This window comes from Megascapheus bottae, chromosome 32, assembly GCF_031878675.1.
Source record: "Megascapheus bottae isolate mThoBot1 chromosome 32, mThoBot2.hap1, whole genome shotgun sequence".
NCBI lineage: Eukaryota > Metazoa > Chordata > Mammalia > Rodentia > Geomyidae > Megascapheus > Megascapheus bottae.
The window spans coordinates 3,984,157-4,004,036 of NC_143540.1; the positions used below are offsets into that span (position 1 = coordinate 3,984,157).

Genomic DNA, 19,880 nt, shown 5'->3' on the forward strand with positions numbered 1-19,880 from the left:
GTGCCCAGGCTGGCTTTGAGCCGTCATCCTCAGATCTCAGCCTCCTGAGTAGCTAGGATTACAGGCGTGAGCCACTGCACCTGGCAAATATCAATTTTTAAGTTTGTTTTTTTAAGCCAGGCACTGGTAGCTCACATCTGTAATCCTGGCTACTTAGGAGGCTGAGATCTAAGGAGTGCAGTTCAAAGCCAGCCATGAGGCGTTTTGTTGTGTGTGCCAGCTCTGGGGCTTTCACTCAGGGCCTGGGCACTGTCCTTAAGCTTTCTCAAGGCTAGCGCTCTACCCCTTGAGCCACAGCACCACTTGTGGCTTTTTCTGTGTATGTGGTACTAAGGAATCGAGCCTGGGGCTTCGTGCATGCTGGGCGAGCACTCGACCACTAGGCCACACTCCCAGCCCAGCCGTAAGACTTATCTCCAATAAATCACAGAAAAAGGCAGAAGTGGAAGTGTGGCTCAAGGGGTAGAGCACTAGCCTGGACAAAGAGTTTAGGGATAGTCCCCAGGCTAGGTGAAAAGAAAAGAGAAAGAAGGGAGGGAGGGAGGGAGGGAAGAGAAAGAGAGAGAAGTGTAGGGGGATGCAACCCAGAGGAAAGGGGTAAACTGAGGCAAAGGCCAGGGCAGGAAAGAGAGCCAGGGACGACAGCAGGTGGTGGGTGCACTACTGGTCACACAGCTTTGTCTGGGGCTGAGCTGCAGGCCCCTCCTTCTGGGCCATCCGCCTGCCTGCACTGGCCAGAAGCGCAGGGAGGGCGTCCAGAGCTCATGGCCACAAGGTGGCGCTAGACACCCGTGGGCCTAATGAGAGCCCTGCCTTCTGGGTGATTCCCATAACCCCAGCCTGCCCCCTCAGACGCCACCCCGAGCAGAGGGTTCATAGGGAGCACAGAAAGCAGGGAGGGGAGAATCCATGGAATTCTCCTCGTGTCTTCGCAGGGCTGGGATCCCGGGCGTGTACCACCGCACCCCGCTAAAACTTCTCTAAGAATTGGAAAGAACTGGCAGGGCGGGCAGGCTGTCTGTTGGTCCATCTCAGCTTCCCAGACTTCTCCTTGGGCCTCTTTATGTGCCAGTGGCCTGCACCTCACCCCAGCCATTGATGGGCCCCGGATTCTCTGGGTGGACAAACCCCGGCCAGTGCCAGCCTTTCTTTCTTGGATTGGTTGTAGACTCTTGTTAAATGAGCCTAATTAGTTAAAGCTTTGTTTTCCAGCCCAACCCAAATACAAGTGTTGACCAGCTTCAGACGGTGATTCTCCTACCTCTTTATCACTGTGCCATGGGGATCTTGTGCTGCCAGAGGCTATAGCCCACCCAGGCCTGCTCTGGGCCCTGGACTCCATGGTGCCTCGCTCTCTCCCCCCAGGGGGTCTTTGAGACTTTTCTGGACTCAAGGCTGATCGTGGAAATAAAATCCTAAAGACCACTTTGGTCAGGAACCCAAAAGATTCCTCAGGGGAACACTGTACGATGGATGGATGGATGGATGGATGGTCAGTTGTGAGGCTTGAACTCAGAGCCTAGGCACTGTCTCTGAGCTCTTCGGCTCAAGGCTAGAGCTCTATCACTTGAGACACAGCACCGCTTCCGGTTTTCTGGCGGCTCATTGGAGATGAGAGCCTCACAGACTTTCCTGCCCCAGCTGGCTTTGAACCACCATCCTCAGACCTCAGCCTCCTGAGTAGCTAGGATGGCAGGCGTGAGCCACTGGTGCCAGGCTCTTTTATTTTTATTCTTCTGAGCTTGAACACAAGACCGACATACAAGTGTACCGTATGCCACGGGGCACCCTCCCTTCTACCTGCCACCCTCTGCCTACCGCCCCCCTGGAGAGGGCAGGGGACCCAGAGTTCACAGGCGTGGCCCCACACAGCTGGCCGAGTGGGCCCATTCCCCGCAGGGGCTGACCTGAGCCCAATACACGTGTGCCCTCCAAGCCAAGTGAGATCAAGTTGGATTGCTCTAGAACATGGTCCCGTCCAACTGGAGACTCAACCCACCACAGCTTACAATGCCATCCATTTCTCTACAGCCCTGCAGGTGCTAGATGCAGACAGACAGACAGACAGACAGACAGACAGACAGAGGGCAGTGTGTAGCTGATCCTTTTTGCAGATAAGAAAACTGAGGAGGGGAGGGGAGGGGCAAGGAGGGAGGACCCGTCCCTCTGGTCCCTCTAGCCAGTATCACTAGGTGAATGTGTGTGGGTTTAGCACCTGGGAGACCCTCAGCTCCTGTCTCTCTCAGCTGCTGAGAGAACGTGAAACCCGCAGCCGTCGTCCATCCCGTGTCCTTTCTCCGAGGAGGGAACCAGAGCCCAGCCCGCTCCTGGTCCTGCAGACATGGCGGTCCCTTCCTCCAGATGTGCTACATCCAGGCTCCAAACACCTCTTCAGGGGGCAGCACAGTCAGAGAGCAGGCATCCACCTTCTCCTCCCTCTTCCAGGCCTCGAGCTTCTGCGATGGCTTGGTTAGTTTCTGAAAATGAATTTCTGTAAGAAACCATCAGCTGTCCGCAGTGAGAATAAAGACTAGCCCAACGAGTGGGTTCATTAACTTTCAAGACCCCCAAAAGAAACAAAAATCAAACCCGCTGGTTTCCAGCATCATCGAGAATCATCCACCCAACAATTTCTGAGGGGCCCCGCTGGCCCGTGTCCCTTCTCTAAGAACTCCCTACGAGAGCTTCCTCTACCCCCACCCCACCCCCCAAAAAAAAGCAGGTAAGGAAAACAGAAAATTAAGTCATGGACCTGTGGCCAAACACATCAATCGTTATATAAACGTTAATGAAAGGGCAAAGATGACCAGAAGTTACCGTTGTCAATGAGAAAACAAAAGCGGGTAGGAGGCATGGTTTCAGGGGTAGAGTGCTTGCCTAACAATCTCTAATATAAACAGAAAGCAAAGGAGAAAGAGGAGAAGGAGGAGGAGGAGGAGGAGGAGGAGGAGGAGGAGGAGGAAGAGGAGGAGGAGGAGGAGGAGGGAAAGAGAAGGGGGAAAGTACTAGTTGTACTAGTTGCTGTGGTATAAACGTGCCCCCTAAAAAGCTTGTGCTGGAATCTGAACCCCAAGGTGTAGTGAGGCCAGAAAAGCCCACCTTTCTGGATACCACAGTTCCAAGCCAGCCCAGGGAAGGAAAGTCCCCGAGAAATTTTTACCTCCGATGAGATATGAGTGGCTCTGTAGCTCCAAGTGGTAGAGTGCACAGGCTCAGGGACAGCGCCCAGGCCCTGAGTTCAAGTCCCACAACTCACAACAACAAACAATGTGCAAAGCACGCCCCACGCCCAGCGAAGGCCCACGGCAGCTTCAGCCAGTGTCAAGCTGCAAAGAGCAGAAGGCGCCCTGTTACCAGAGTTTCGGGCAGGACCACCACGGGACAGCAGGAGTAACAGAGGAGCTGACCCATCTTCCACATGGAGAACGGCAGGGCCACGAGAAGCAACATGGTGGCCACAAAGGCAAACAGGGCCAGGCCCAGGGGCAGAGTCTCTGCTGGGGACAGAACAGGAAGAACGAGTTAGAAAAGCCGTGCAGAAGCAGCAGCCTCCAGTCCCGGACCTCCCTCCACATCAGCCTCCCGAGAGCGTGTGTGCATCTGTGCATTCGATCCATCACGTGGGCCATCTTTCTAGATTCTATCTGAAGACGTTGTTTCTGGAAAGTTCTACCTCCCTGCCCCCCACCCACACCCAGGGAAGGAGAGAAAGGAGTGTCCTACACCCCTTGTGGGAGCCTGCACCTTGCGTCTCTGAGGGAGGAAGGCAGCGTGCCAGGAGGAAGAACAGCAGTACAGAACAGGGTTGGGCGGTGACGGAAAACCAAGTATTGCCCAACTGGCTGCTGGCATGGATTTATGTCACGGAAGAAATCCTGAGACCAGGAAACAGCCAGGCGGCTCACGCCTGTCATCCTAGCTACTCAGGAGGCTGAGATCTAAGGATGGCGGTTCAAAGCCAGCCCGGGTACCAAAGTCCGTGCGTGAGACTCTTACCTCCAGTTAACCACTAGAAAACCAAAAGTGGGGCTGTAGCTCCAGGGGTGGGGCGGTAGCCTTGAGCTCAAGAGCTCAGGGACAGCGCCCAGGCCCAGAGTTCAAACCCTATGACCAACAAAACACAAAGGGGGGGGAGGCTCAGAGATAGCACCAAGGCCCTGAGTTCAAGACACTGGTGACCTTGGCTTGGGTTTGTTTCTCTTTGGAAGGTTTTTTCAACACTATGGAATTTTTACACCATTGAAAAATAAAAAAGGAAAGGGAAAGAGGACATGAGACCAGTGGACGGTCCCCAGACCCCCTGAGCACGGAAGAAGCTGCACATCTTGACAGTTTCTGCAAGGCCTGACCCCAGCACCCCAGCCTGGCTCTTCTGTGACCCCCCCCCCCCGCACTGTAACCCCGGAATGTGGGAGCCCAGCCTTGCACAACCCAGCTGGAGGAGACATGTGGGGAAAGTGCTCCAGACAGCTCGGGGCAGGTCAGTGAAAGCAGGAGACCTAGAACTTGCAGCGGGCGCCGAGGGAGCAGGTACCAAGAGGGTCTCCAGCCAGGGTCCCAGGCCAGGGCTGGGTGCCTTACCTTGCGCCTCCACACACTGTGCCTGGCTGAAGGGGCTTTGTCTGTCAATGCTCTGGACCACCGTGCGGGCCTTTGCACAGTACTTGGCGCCCGGCTTCATGGCCTGTAAGTGCACGGGATGACCCATGTACGTCACCATTGTCTTGTGTTCCTTTGGGAAGGGGAGAGACACAGGGTGTAAGCACAGCGGGAAGAGGAAACAGGATACAGAGAGAGCCACTTGCATTCTGGGACAGCCGTGCATGTGCGCAACCCATTTCTTGGCGTGCATTGAGCATCTATTACATGCTGGACACCTCCAACAAAATAGACCGAGACCCTACTGTCCTCAGGCTTAACAGAAATACACAGCACTCTGAAGACAAAGGCAAGGCACCAAGGAAAAATGCCGCCGGGGAGGAGCTGTGGAAAAAAAAAAATAGTAGCTGAGCAGGGGAGGCTAACACATTCCTACAATCCTAGCTAGCTGGGAGGAGAAAGTGCCGGACCCCATCTGTAAAATAAACGAAAGCACAAAAAGGGCTGGAGGCATGGTTCAAATGGTAAGTACAAGGCCCTGAGATCAACTCTGAGTGTTACCAAGAATGAAAAAGAAAAAAGAAAAACTGGAGTTGGGATAACACTGGGGCAGGAACCTGGAGGCTGGGAACCTGGCTGGGTCTGGGTTTAGCATGGCTGCTGCTTCCTAAGGGGTTGGCACAGGGGGGCACTGGAGCCAGCAGGCTGAGCCTTCTCGCATCTGTCTATCCATCATCTACCCATCTTCCTCCGCCCGCCCCAAGCCTGTAGAGCCTTGTCTCGGCCCAGCCCCAGTGACTCAGGACACAAATTTTGATTCTGGTATGGCCTGTTCCACCTTCCCCAGGAAACTCCACCCCCCGAAAAGGGGGGCACGATGGTATGGTCCAGGGGTTGGCCTGAGAGAGTGCCCCAGAGACCAGCTGGTTTCTGCAAACCCCAGGCTTGAGCGAACGCAATGCACAACAATGGTGGTCGCGAGGTCAGGGTGTTGAGATGCTGCGTCCCTGCAAGCTGGGAAGAGGGATAAAGGGGCTGAGACCCAGTCCTAGGCCTGTGGGGGATGGAATGATGGGGTGGGGGTGGCGAGGTAAGGACGTGCTGTCTGGCTCTGCCCACTCCCGAGGTGAAGGCCGGCATTCTCCCAGGCTGCCTGGTAATGACACGGGCTTGGCTGGAAGCAGGCTTCTGGCTCACTGTTCTGTCTACACTGCCAAGACCCACACCCTCGAGAGGCTCGTGGCTGCCTCACGTGCTCCTCAAACCACCCCGCCCTGGCCTGCTGCCCCGAACCCACTGAAACCAGCTGATGTTAGGGGGTGCAACTAAGCTAGCACTGAGAGAGGGAGGCAGCCTCTACATTTCAGCTAGACCAGGTCTGAAAGACAGCCAAGCCAGGCATCTTGCGGCTCAGGCCTAGAAATCCAGCTACTCAGGAGGCTGACGTCTGAGGATGGCAGCTCAAAGCCATCCCAGGAAGAAAAGGAATCCCAGGATGCTCTTCTCTCCAGCGAACCAGCAAAAAGCCAAAGTGGAGCTGTGGTTCAAGTTGGTAGAGTACTAACCCTTCAGCAGAAAAAAAGGGCGTGTTTGAGGCCCTGAGTTCGAATTCCAATACCAGTGTGCCCACACACACACACACACACACACACACACACTCCCAGCCAATCCCTAGGTTGGACCCAGGCAGCTCTTTGAAAGGGCTAATGGTCTCTTTCACGCACGCTTCAGCCAGGCTGCCCATCTAAGCTGACCAGTGCCTCTTGGCCATGCCTCCTTCCTACAGGCTGACTTCAAAGCCCAGGTCAGAAACCTTACCTCGGCCCCGGGCTCCTTCCTCCAGTAGACCACGAGAAACTGGAACTTCAGCCCCAGGTCTTCCAGCTGAATGAACAAGTGGGAGCCATTCCTCAGGACCCTTATCCTGGGAGGGGTGAGGAGCGCTGTGGACGAGACAAGGGGAGGGGCAAAGGCAGCTCAGGTGAGGACTGGCTGAGTTTCCAGGGACACCACGGGCCGAGACACCTGTGGAAACGTGGCAGTGGCCATGGCAAGGGAGGGCTCAGCTGGGGGCTCTGGAAAGTGAGGCATTCATATTTATTTTTAGAATTTTTTTTGTAATTAATAGAAGGGTTACATTATATCCACCAGCACTCGTTTTTAAACCAAGGTTTTCTACAATTCCTTTTAATCTCGATACTCCACTAACATCTCTGCTCCTTCTCTAGATCTTCAAGGACAAGGGTTCAGTATGCAAGTAGACAATATGTCTTTCCTTCCTTTTCCTATTATTTTTTGGGGCCAGTCCCAGGGCTTGAACCAGGGCCTGAGCACTGTCCTTGGGCTTTCTCAAGACTAGAGCTCTACCACTTGAGCCACAGCACCGCTTCCGGTGTTTTCTATGTATGTGGTACTGAGGAATCTGACCTGGGTCTTTGTGCATTCCCAGAGGAGTGCAGATCCCCCACGCAGACTGACCCTTAGTGACCCCCGTAGCCGTTCCTGTTGACGCTGGGCCCTAAGCATCGACCACCCAGAGATCCATAGGCCTGCCCTCATCTCCATCTGACCTGGCTTCCCCTCCTGCAGCAGGTGCCAGCCCTCTAGGGGGTGGGCCTAGCCTTGGCTGGAGCCCCACACTGTCTGGTGCCAGAGGGAGGGGTGCCAGATACTGCCTGAGCACTGTGGGCACAGGAAGAGCTGTGGCGCTCTTGGCTGGCCCCAAGAATCTGTGCTTGGAGGCCTGGGATGGGGGCCTGGCAGAAAATCCTGAATTCTTCATACCATTACTCCTGTCCCACCCTGTCCCTCCTCTGTCCTCTGGCTCTCAGCTCTAGACTCCCTGGGATAATAATAACAAAAACAATAATAATAATAAATGGTAATAGCATCTTTCAACAGGGCTGTACTTCGCTAAGCACTTGCACATTCCATTTTATGTGGTTCCCCACAGTGACCTAGTGAGGAGGAAACAGGAACCCATTATCACGTGGCTAGGGTGAGATTTGAACCACAGCCTTATGTCTTCACAGAGTTACTTCCCTTTCAAAGCTATCTTCAGCCAGGCACGGTGACTCACACCTGTCATTCTAGCTACTCAGGAGGCTGAGATCTGAGCATCATGGTTAAAAGCAAGCTCAGGCATTAAAAAGTCCATGAGACACTTATCTCCAATTAACCACCAGAAAACCCAAGTGGCACTGTGACTCAAGGGGTAGAGTAGTGGCCTTGCGCTGACAAGCTCAGGGACAATACCCAGGCCCAGAGTTCAAGCCCCATGACAGAAGGAAGGAAAAAAACAAAACTCTATGTGGAGTTCGGGAGTTTGGCCTAGTGGTAGAGTGCTCACCTAGCATATGAAGCCCTGGGTTCGATTCCTCAGTACCATACAAAGAAAAAGCCAGAAGTGGTGCTGTGACTCAAGTGGTACAGTTCTAGCCTTGAGAAATCCCAAGGACAGTGCCCAGGCCCTGAGTTCAAGCCCCAGGATGGCAAACCAAACCAAACCAAAAACTGGCTCACACCTGTAATCCTAGCTATTCCGAAGGCTGAGATGTGAGAATCACAGTGCCAGACAAATCTGAGGGATACTTCTCTCCTATGAACCAGCAAAAAGGTTTGATCAAAATCGGAACACTGATAATGTTTAGATTTTTTTTCCATTGATGTTATTCTTGAAACTCTTCTTTTTATTTTCTTCCTAAAAGAGGTTTGGTTATGGCAGTATCCATGTTTTTGCATATACATCTTTAATCTACTTTTTTAAGTTCCTCATAAAATTCTGCCAGAATTTTTGAGGAGGGCTTGTAAATATCCAGGTAATTTTGAGACTTGACATATTAGTAAGACGAAGTGTTTTGAGCTAAGAAAAACGTGTATTTCATTACTTTGAATATTTACTTTCTTTTCTCAATATATACATCATGTATATTGTGATTATGGATATGATTAGAGAAAAGAACATTAGTTATTTCTTACATTCAGTGTGCCCTCTCACTGGCTTACCATTTTATTCATCCCTCACTTATTATAGATTAAATAACACTCATAATTGCCCCCAAAAAACTGAATCGGCAAAAAGGTGAAGGTGGAACTGTGGCTCAAGTAGTCAAGCACCAACCTTAAGAAGAAGCAGCTAAATGGGACCGTGAGGTCAAGTTCAAGCTCCAGTACCACCACACAACAATCAATAAATAAGGATGGGAAGCCCAGAAGATTCATGGAGGCTTAACTGAAGTAAGAGGAAGTCCTAGTGACAACTCGCCACCTTCAGGATAGCTGGCACTAGCCTCTCCACCACCTGACAGGGACAGGCAGGAGAGACACCCACGGTGGGGCCTCCATGGACCACTTTCCTGGCTCTGTGAGATGATTTGCACACTCGGGGCCTAGGCAGGGACAGAGTGGGGTCAGGGAGGAGGAGAGGCGTGCAGCCTTACTTGAGTGCTGACTAAACTTCAGGGCGCTCCATGCTGACGTCCGCAGGCCCGAGGCGGCCCTGACGCGGAGGCTGTAGGATACCACGGCAGTGATGTCACCCGTGACGTCACACTTGGGGTCTTCCGTGGGGGAGCACCACGTGCTGGGGAGCCAGCTGTCACTCTTGTACAGTCTCTCGTACTCCCTGACCCAGGAAGGAAAGGTACAGTGTGACAGGGTCTGCGTCAACAAGTTACCCAGTAACTATTATTCATTCTACTTTTGTGAGCGAACAAACAGCCTTTGCTTGGCCCCGGTGGGTCACGGCCTATACTTCTAGTCATTCAGGAGACAGAGATCTGAGAATCCCAGTTAGAAGCCAAACCCCCAGCCCACCCCAGGGCAGAGAAGTCCCTGACTCTCTTATGTCCAGGGAAGCAGCAAAGAAGCCAGAAATGGAGCTCTGGTTCCCGTGGCAGAGCACCCAGCGGCAAGCCACAAAGCTCAAAAGTGCAAGAGGGCGGCTCTGAATTCAAACCCCAAGGCTGGAAGTTTGGCCTCATGGTAGTGTTTGCCTAGCATGCTCAAAGCCTGGGGTTTGAGTCCTCAGTACCACATACATAGAAAAAGACCGAAGTAGTGCTGCAGCTCAGGTGGTAGAGCACCAGCCTGGAGAAAAAAAACTCAAGGACAGTGCTCAGGCCCTGAGTTCAAGTCCCAGGACTGGCAAACACACACACACACACACACACACACACACACACACACACACACACACACACACACACACACACACAACACTCACCCCTGGTACTCAACCCAGTAGTAGACTGTGTCTCCAGGCAGGGTCACTGGGCTCCAGACCAAGAGATGCTTCATGTTGACTGAGTGGACTGAGAGGTTCTGCGGGGCAGGCACAAGAGCCCGGGGGTCTGGGATAAAGGCAGATAGAGAGCTGATGGGTATCCTGCTTCAGGGGCAGGTGTCACAGAGGCCACCAGGCCACTAAGCAGACACAATTCTTAATCTCATCATTTCGTGCTCGATGTTCAGCCTCATGGTTGCATTTCTGCATTTGTGGTAAAGTGGCATATTAGTCTTTGTGACAGTTAATCTCCTATTTTATATGGGAGGGGGCAGGGGGAGTGGCACTGCTTTTGTTGTTTCAGGTTTTGCTTTCGTTGTTGGGGCTTGAACTCATGGCCTGAGCGCTGTCGTCCCTGAGCTTCTGTGCTCAAGGCTAGTGCTCTTACCATTTGCTACAGCTCCACATCCAGTTTTCTGGTGATCCTCAGATCTCAGCTTCCTGAGTAGCTAGGGTGACAGGTGTGAGTTGCCAGCACCCAGCTGGTGCTGAGGTTTGAACTTAGGGCTACATGCCTGCTAGGCAGATGCTCTGTTGCTGAACCACACTTCCAACCCAGCTCTGGCCAAACTTTAGCTAGGCCCTCTGCTGCCAGATTGTCCCATGAGTCTCTTCTTTAATCCTCATGGTCATACCAGATGAAGGGTCATCAGTTCTCCTGTTCTATAGATGAGAAAACTGAGACACAATATTTACTCGGACACATGTTTTGTTTTCTTTTGTTTTGAAAAAAGCCCCAAATGAATTATATATATGCAAATACAATATCTGGATACAGGTACATATTGTGAAATTTCAAATCCACGTCAACCTTGCTCTTCTGCCTTAAACATTCTTTTGAGGTAAAATCAAACAAACAAACCAAGGAAACACTCAAGAGCCTTTCTTCCAGCGGTTTTGAAAAATACATTGCGCTTAATATGCAGTGACCCTATTGTGCACTGGAAAATCAGAATCAGTCATATTTAACTGTAGTCTAGTACCTCTTGGCCTGTTCCATTCTGCCCTCTCCTCAACCACTGGTAGCCTTCATTCAATTCTAAATGTCCGTAAGGTTCACTGTTTGAGAAACCTGCGTAGAGGTGAGAGATGCTGCAGTGTTTCTCTTTCTGCGACCATCTGACTTTAAGCCATAGAACTATTCAGAATAGCCAAGGAGTGGAAAGGACCTTAGTATCCATTAACTAGTGGATGGCTCAGGGAAACGTGCTACATCCACACAACGAAATAGTTTTCAGCTGTCAAGAAAGCTGGACTTGCAGCATGTGAAATACTGTGGGATGTCATTGTTGGATGGCGTTCCAGACTGACTTCCATAAAGGTGGCAATTAATTTACATTCCCAATCACACCCCACAGACTGTACCCCCCCCTCCGGCTCCACATCCTTGCTAGCCAGCACTTGTTACCACTTACTGTTGTGACCTACTGACTTCTTTTGTGTGTTTCTCAGAACTGAGATTTGAACCCAGGGCTTGACACGGTCTGCGCCAGCCCTGTCGCTGAGCTATTCCCCCAGCCTGATTGGTTCTTTTGTTTTTTAAAAAAGTAACAGAAAAACCCCATTCTTGCTGGGGTGAGGTGGTACCTCGTTGTGGTTTGGGTTTGTCCCTGCCTGGTAAGATTAGTGGTGCTAAATAATTCTTCCCATGTACCCGTGTGTCTTCTTTTGGACAAACGTCTATTAGGGATTATCGTGCCAGTTTTTATTTATCTTTGCTTTTGAGATCATTTGTAGTCTAGGTATTAGTCCTGAGGTATGTTATTTACAAGCCGTAGGTCAGACTGCGCTGGATCCAACTTTGATTCATCCATGTGCTATGCCATCTTACACAAGCCTGTGCCTCCCACCCCTTCATGACAAGCCCGTGCAGGCTCCTGCCAGCTTCTCACAAAGGCCCTGCCTTTCTGATACCAAGTACATCCCCGCATGACACCACACAAGACCAGTGGAGCATCAGCTGCTAAGGGAACTGCACACACCCGCACACGGTTGCCTGAATAGGCAGCGGGGGCCTTTCTTAGGCTGTGCCTAACTCCAGGTGGGCACCTGCTACTTCTTGCCAAGCTCTGTGACCACAAGGGAATGGGGACACCTTGTGTCGTCCCCCTTGCCTGTCCTCTGTGGCAGGACTCTCTGGTGACGTATCTTTGTGACACCCTCAGCATCTGTGGTCTGCCCAACAAAGAAAGGCCTGGGATGCCCACCTGGGAGGGCTTCCTTTCCTCCTCAGACCAACCTGGAAATCATCAAAGAGACAACAAAGGCAAGGGCCAGGGAGAAGTGGCCTAGAGGATACAGGAAAGGGAGGCAGAGCCCTCTCCCACACTCTTCCTCTGGTACTGTAGCCTAATAAATCAATTCTTTATTTGGGGGATTATAAAGCTTTGTAAGTATAAAGCTATATTGTACATATTGATGTAATTAGGGATGATCAATAATGTAATTTGTTCATTAACTATATAATTACCATAAAGATATAATTCATATACCATGCAGAATTCTCTAGCTCTCAAAAAATGAAAACTTGGGGCCAGAAGCATGGCCTAGTAGCAGAGTGTTTGCCTAGCATGCACAAAGCCCTGGGTGGGATTCCTCAGTACCACATACACAGAAAAAACTAGAAGTGGTGCTGGCCTTGAGCAAAAGCACTCAGGGACAGTGTCCAGGCCCTGAGGTTCAAGGTCCATGACTAACAACAACAAAAAAAGAAAAACTACAGAAAAATCTTACTAAATGGAGAGACTAAATGTTTTCCACTAGGATCAGGAACAAGCAAAGACACCCCCTCACACTGCTCTTATTTAACGGAGTACTGGAAATTCTAGCCATTGTTACAAGTCAACAAAGGAAGTAAAAAGAATACATATTTGAAAGGAAGTAGGAAAACACCCCAATTAGCAGGTGACATAATAGGTAGGCTTTGTGGAAAATCCCATGGAATCTGGAACAAAAACAGTTCCCCAAATTAATACACACGTTCACAGGATATAACATGAACATAAAAACTAATTATATTTCTGAAGACTATTTATGAACACTTATACAGATAAAATTATATTAAAATTACAATTACAAAAAAAAGAAAAAGGAACATATGGGTATAAATCTAACAAAATATATCCAGAATTTATATATGGAAAACTCCACAATACTGATATAAAAGGGAAAAAAAGCAGCAAAGGTCTAAATAAAGAGATGTATACCACGTTCATGGATTGAAATATTCACTATAACAGAGATGGCAATTTTCTTTAAATTGATATATGTTTCACACAGCTCCTATCAAAAGTCTCTACAAAGTTTTGCTTTGTTAGATAAGTTTCAGTAAGTCATTTTATTTTAAAATTTAAAAGTCCATGGATTTGGTGACTTATGCCTATAATCCTAGCAGCTCAGGAGGTTGAGATCTGAGGATCATGGTTCAAAGCCAGCCTGCACCGGAATGTCTGTGAGACCCTTTCCTCAATTAACCACCAGGAAACTGGAAGTGCACTTTGGTTTAAAGTGATAAAGCACCATCCCTGAGCAAAAAAGCTCAGGTACAGTGGCTCTGGGTTCAAGTCCCAGGACTGACCAAAAAAAAAAAAAAAACTTCAACAGCAGAAAATCAAACAATGGAGTTAGAAAACAAGACATCAGAGCAGGGGGATATTAAGATACAAATAAGCACATGAAAAGATGTTTAATCTCATGAAAAAATAGGTGCAAAGAAACACCACCATGAGAGTGAGTGTTTACACAGCTTCAGGATGGCAACATTTTTAAAAAATAACAAAATCAAATGCAGGCAGAGAAGGGAAGTGAATCCATCACATACTGCTTGTAGGAATATAAAAGGGTACATTCGCTGGAAAATGGTTTGGCAGGTTTCTCGTAAAATTACACAGGCAATTACCATCTGACCTAGCAGTCTATCCTCTTGAAGTATTCACCCTGGAGGCATTAAAAACCCACTTTTGATCATATACAACTGGTTCATGAATACACTTCATCAAACCAGAACTGAGCCAGCCGTCTCCCGGCAGATTGGTAAAGCCACGGAACAGGGGTGGCCTCGGCCACTGACCATGGCAAAAATGACCATTCAAGGGGAATGCAGCATCTTCATGCTGTCCCAGGAAGATGCAAAGCAGATTGGCTACATTTTAAAATACCAGATTTTCAGGGGTTGCAGAACGGCACTGAGAATTCCACTATTTCCTTCCCTCAGCCTCTGTAGGTAGCAACCCGTCAAGAACTGTGAGAACGAAGATTCTGCCGCTGGTGCAGAATCATGAACGAAGCTCCATGTCTGTATTTTCTCGAATTTTTCCTCTAGTGCCCTGCTGCTCTCCCCACCCCCACTCTCCCAGGAACCAGCCCAGGACTCCCCATTTTGTTGTCTTTTCTAGTCAGTCTCTTCTCTTTCCTAAGTCTGGCTTGTCTCTCATGACTATGATAGTTTTTAGTTTCTCCTCAAGCTTTCATCCATTAACTTTCGTAACTTCAAATGATAAGATTTTTTTTTGCAAGCATTACTGTAATACTGACTTTTTAAATTTTTAATTGGAATTGTGAGGGAGAGTTAACTTCTCAACCATTTATTTCTCTATCCAGTCATTTGGGACTCAAATATGTATTTTATTCTATGGCTAAAATCCAACACTGTTATTCATTTTGCTATTTTCTTTATTTATTTAGCCAGTCCTGGGGCTTAAACTCAGAGCCTGGGCACTGCCCTTGAGCTTTTTTTTGCTCCTGCCACTTGAGCCACTGCACCACTTCTAGTTGTTTTTTTTTTTTTTGCCAGTCCTGGGCTTGAGCTCAGGGCCTGAGCACTGTCCTTGGACTTTCTCAAGGCTAGAGCTCTACCACTTGAGCCTCAGCACCACTTCCGGCTTTTTTCTATGTATGTGGTACCGAGGAATCGAACCCGGGTCTTCATGCATGCTAGGCAAGCACTTTAACCACTAGGCCAAACTCCCGGCCCCCACCACTTCTAGTTTTTTCTGTGAATGTGGTGCTGAGGAATAGAACTCAGGGCTTCATGCATGCGAGGCAAGCACTGTACTACTAAGCCACCTTCCTAGCCCCTTACTTTGCTACTTTAAATTGCTCCAGCTAGGACTGTTTGGGAACATTTTCAGGTTGACTAGTGGGTCCATTGACTTCATTCCCCTTATCTACTCTTTGTGTTACCAAGAGTTTTATCTTTTTTTTTTCCAGTACTGAAGCTTGAACTCAGGGCCCTGCACTTACATCAGGCAAATACTCGATTTCAGCCACATTTCCAGCCTATTGTGCTTTAGCTATTGTTTTGGACTGGATTATTTATTGTTTTACGTTTCTGCCCAGGTTCCTCTGGAGCAGGCTCCTCCTATTTACAGCTCCTGAATAGATGGGGATTGTAGACATGAACCACCACACCCAGCATATTGGTTGCAACGGGGTCTCGAGAACTCCCTTCAATCTCACCTTCCCGACGCCTCTTCAGTGACCCAGGCTGCAGTGAGAGTCACTGTGACTGGCCTGCTTTTAGATATACAGAAAAACTGTAAAGACAATCCAGTTTTTGGAGATGGACTTCCACTCAATTCTACCAATGTTAGCAGCTCATGGAACCTGTTAGTCAAAATTAAGGAAGCAACGTTTCTCCAGCAGAAGCCCCATTCCCCCTATGTTATTATGATGGACCATCCGCACTTTACTTGCTCTTTTACAATTTTTCTACCATCACCTTGCTCCATTCCAGGACTTCAATCCAAGATGCTATCTCACAATCAAGGCCCGGTCCTTTTTGAAGTACTTGGTTACTTCATACATACAAGACTGTTGTTTCATCTTGCATTTCTTCTGCCCAACCCAGTAATCAATCTTATTACAGAGCCCCACACAGGGAGTTTTAAAAAAATCTCAACCACCCAGGCAGCCTGGGAGAGGAACACGGAATTCCCAGCTTCCAAAGCAACCCCAGTCTTCATTCAAGGCTGGGAACAACCAATGTGGACCTTACCAAAGGGTAAGAATAAGCTAAATCCTCAAATGCCAGTGATAGCTTGCATTGCACAGCGTGCCTAAAGTGAACTGTTCTGTTCATCTCCAATCAGCATCCCAGCCTCGAACCTGGCACGGAAAAGGTGGTCAGAAATGCTAAGCAAATGAAAACTGGCCAAGCAAACCAAGCCTTAAACTTAAGACTCAGATGCATTTCAAGCCCTACTTACCCGTGAGAAAGCATGGAATCAAAGTGCAGAAACTAAACGTGAACAGACGTGTCCACATTTCTTCCAGAACCATGGCGAGGGGCTGTGTAGGAGAGACTGAGTTTCACTGGAAAGCTATTTCCTTCCAGAATGGGGTCCTGAGTCCATCTCAGCCATCTTGTTTCCAGACAGCAGAGGATGAAACTGAAGTCTCAGTACTGTGAAGCCTGGATTGTTCTGGAAAGAGGAGCAGGCCCAAACAGCTCAGAAGGGGCGGGCTGGCTGGGGCCGCCTTCCCTTCTGCCCATGTCCTGATATGGCATCAAAGGGAGTGGCTCACAAGAGTTCCAGAGAAAGGGTGACTCTGAGGAGGTGATAATCTGCCAAGGGAACAGAAGTGGGCCATGAACTTTGCCGTGGGGGGCCTGGATGTTTCTAGAAGGAAGATGTTCTTCATCAAATAGATACCCTCACCTGTGTTTCTTGCTAACACACACACCCACTTCAGAAAAAGTAGAGAAGGAACATTCATACCTTTTTAAACGTTAAAAAATAGTACAACTGAATATTTTGATGCATATTTTAAAAATACAGAAAATAAAGAAAGTCTAGGGGTAGAGTGTTTGCCTAGCATGCATGAAGCCCTGGGTTAAATCCTTAGTACCACATACACACAAAAAAGCTGCAAGTGGCTCAAATGGCAGAGTGTTAGCCTTGAGAAAGCCCAAGGATAGTGCTCAGACCCTGAGTTCCAGCCCTAGTACTGGCAAAAAAAAAAATCCAGCCTTTGAAACATCAAAGGCTGTGGAAGCACCTTAATATATAAATATAAAAGAACAAACACAGGTTTTAGAGAACATCTTTGCAAAGTCACCTCGGGAAAGTTGCTTAACCATCATTCATTGAAGACCAACTGTGCGGCAGATTCCACCTTCAACAATGAAGACGATGCCCACAGAAATAGTTCCCAAACAATATTGACAACACAAGCAGAGAAATAAAGGAAGCCCATAACCCACTCTAGGGAAAGGGGGTGAAAATCAGACATCTTCCTAGAGAAGGTGGCTTTGGGGACCATTCAATTAAAAAGCAAAACAGTAGTCATGCAGGCATTATGTTTAGGAGCACAGCACTGCGCCGGGCTCAGAGGCAGACCCACACACGATTCCAGGCGGCTTTCAGTGTCTTGTTGGAGGGCTTGGAACTTATTTGGAGCGCAATGAATGAAGGTCAAGGGAAGAGTCTGAGGTTAAGACAGGATGACGCACTTCTGGCCTTGCGGCCTGTGCAAGGTTCTGGCTCTGGCAGCCATCTAGAGAGAGACCAGCTTACGCTGGTGTCCTTGCTCATGGATAGAGGCTAGAGGAGGCAGGAGTACAGCTCCTGCTCGAGTGGATGGGAGGAGCCATGGATGGAAGAGCCACCCAATGTGACTTTCAGGTTGGTTCAGGTTGGTCCTGCAGGCAGCTGTGGTCCTCAGACAGCCAGGTGACTATCAAGAGGGGGGGGTGACAGAAAGGCTAGCACTGAAATAATGTCTCTGGAGCTAGCAACCACAGGCGTTGGGAATCTAAGCTCGAGGGATTTCCCTGGAGGCCTGGCCCACTGTAGCCTGAAGAAGGAAGGATCCTTTGATGCACGAAGGAAGAAAACTCCGTGGGCCTCATTGTTTTCATTCATCCCAGGCACCACTGGGCCTCCCACCATAGTTAAAGAATGCAGACAAGGCCCAGTGCCAGGAAAAACGACACTCGTAACCACAGCCACCATCGATTAGGGGTTTTCTATTCCTATCAGCTGGGCCCTGTGCTGACTGCCCATCTTCTGATCGGGCCTCTGGAATCCACACAGGAAGGCGCCCACTCTGAGCTAGCTACTTCATGGTGGTTTCAAGCATGGCAGTGGAGCCTGACTGCCTTGGCTAGACCTTACAAGTACCACTCAAGCCAAAGGGATGTGGGGAGGATGAAACGAGATGGTACACTAACACCAGGGCATGGCACAAAGTAGCTGCACAATAAACACCGGCTCTTAATCATTTATCTTCAATTTCTTTAATATCTGACAATATAAATATCAAAGCCTAACTTTACTCCCTTAAAGCGAATCAGTGTCTTATCTTAGACATTTCATTTTTTGAAGGTGTACTTACATTTGTCTTCCAGTTTTGAGAGTCCTTGGTGAGATACAAATCAGAGGAAACTGCATTCTGTGCCTTCTGTAACTGCCAATCCGTCGTGCCACATTATTTCGCAATAGTGAGATCATTTTTCCCCCATGTTCCAAAGCTTGTTATTCTACTGGGTCATCTGAAAATCAGCAGTAATAATCAGCCAGCATGTGTCCTCCCCATGCTGGGTTCAGTCACTAGCACTGCAAAAATAAGACCTGGAATTAACAGTCTGTAGTATAAGCCACTGTAAGTACCAGACCATTCTGATGTATCTGATATAAGTGCTCTAGCCAGCAAGCACTCTCAAAAAAAACCTTTGCTACTCGGGAGGCTGAGATCTGAGGATTGTGGTTCCAAGCCAGCCTGGACAGGAAAGTTTGAGACTCTTATCTCAAATTAACTATAAGGAAACTGAAAGTGGCACTGTGGCTCAAAGTGGTAGAGTGATAGCCTTATGCCAAGAGTTCAGGGACAACACCCAGGCCCTGAGTTTAAGCCACACAATAGAAAGAAAAAAAAAATTATAGCTGGGTGTGGTAGCTACTCAGGTGGCTGAGATCGGAGGATTGCAGTTCAAAGCCAGTTCTGGGCACTAAAGACCATGAGACTCTTATCTCCAATGAACCACTAGAAAACCAGAAGTGGTGTTGTGGCTCAAGGGCTAGGATGGTAGCCTTAAGCTGAGGAGCTCAGGAACAACACCCAGGCCCAGAGTTCAAGCCCCACCACTGACAAAAAAAAAAAAAATATATATATATATATATATAAACTTCAGTGAATGTGCTTACTGATAACTTGCACTTTTCTATAGATAGCCCTGGAAAATCCACCAAGCAGTTTAGGCTTTGCTTCGTAAACAAGTGATTGCTTGTTTATAACTGTATGTCCTTTCCCATCAAAACAGCATTTCATTATTACATTAAAAATAACACATTTTCTCAATCATTTGGTTTAGGTGTGGTCCCATAGCAGCAAGAATTTAGGGTGTGGCTCATGCATATTCTTTGCCTGTCAGTTGCATTCAAAATAAAACAGTTGAGTAACACCATCTTGCTAGCGTCAACAGAACCAGCTTGCTAGTTTCCTCCAGATTCACAATCAGACCACATAATGGATTTCCTCAGAACTCATCATGCGGATCTAAAAAATAAAACATAAAAACCAGCGAGGTGCATGGTTCCCGCTTGTAATCCTAGCCTAGGAGGCTAAGATCTGAGGATCACAGTTCAAAGCCAGCCCCAGAAGTGGCACGGAGGTTCAAGGAGTAGGGCCTGGAACTGAGCAGCTCAGGGTCAGCACCCAGGTCCCAAGTTCAAGTCCCCCACCCGACAAAAAGTAAAAGCAAAAACCATCCTATGTAACAGATTTGTCCTTCAAGGAAAAGTGACCAGTGGGGTGGGGGTGGGGGAGAGGGAAATGGGGACCAAGACATGTGAAAGGGTATCAATGTATGGAAATCAATGCACCATCTATCTAGCAAATATCATGTAACCCTTCTATTAATTACAATAAAAAATATATGAAAAAAAACGGCGGAAAGATCTGTATTACTTACCTTCTAGTTAACACTATATGGATGCTGAAATATGTCTGAGCAATTCTAAAATTTTCACAGGAAAACACAGGAGAGGGAGGACCA

The 19,880-nt window shown here is 48.6% G+C and overlaps 1 protein-coding gene across 2 annotated transcripts; it reads right to left on the reverse strand.

The window, feature by feature from the left end:
* Nucleotides 1–2,071: 2,071 nt before the first annotated feature.
* Il20rb (interleukin 20 receptor subunit beta) lies at nt 2,072–16,279 on the reverse strand. 2 transcript variants are annotated; one of them, XM_090323304.1, is made up of 7 exons: nt 16,090–16,279; nt 9,824–9,950; nt 9,039–9,223; nt 6,418–6,542; nt 4,582–4,732; nt 3,355–3,497; nt 2,072–2,477 (listed from the first exon to the last, which is right to left on the reverse strand). In XM_090323304.1, exons 1-7 carry the CDS (start codon nt 16,160–16,162, stop codon nt 2,367–2,369), a joined length of 915 nt encoding a protein of 304 aa, XP_090179430.1. In that variant the 5' UTR covers nt 16,163–16,279; the 3' UTR covers nt 2,072–2,366. The 2 variants fall into 2 exon arrangements, with proteins under 2 accessions (XP_090179430.1, XP_090179429.1); XM_090323303.1 differs by lacking the exon at nt 16,090–16,279 and having other exon boundaries at nt 3,355–3,494; nt 9,824–9,945.
* Between the last annotated feature and the right edge of the window lie 3,601 nt (nt 16,280–19,880).

Coding starts and splice junctions, on each gene's coding strand:
- Il20rb (XM_090323304.1), bottom strand. CDS start 16,162: ATGGTTCTGGAAGAAATGTGGACACGTCTGTTCACGTTTAGTTTCTGC. Junction 3,498..4,581: donor ACAGTGTGTGGAGGCGCAAG/GTAAGGCACCCA, acceptor TTCTGTCCCCAG/CAGAGACTCTGCCCCTGGGC. Junction 2,478..3,354: donor TGGTCCTGCCCGAAACTCTG/GTAACAGGGCGC, acceptor ATTCATTTTCAG/AAACTAACCAAGCCATCGCA.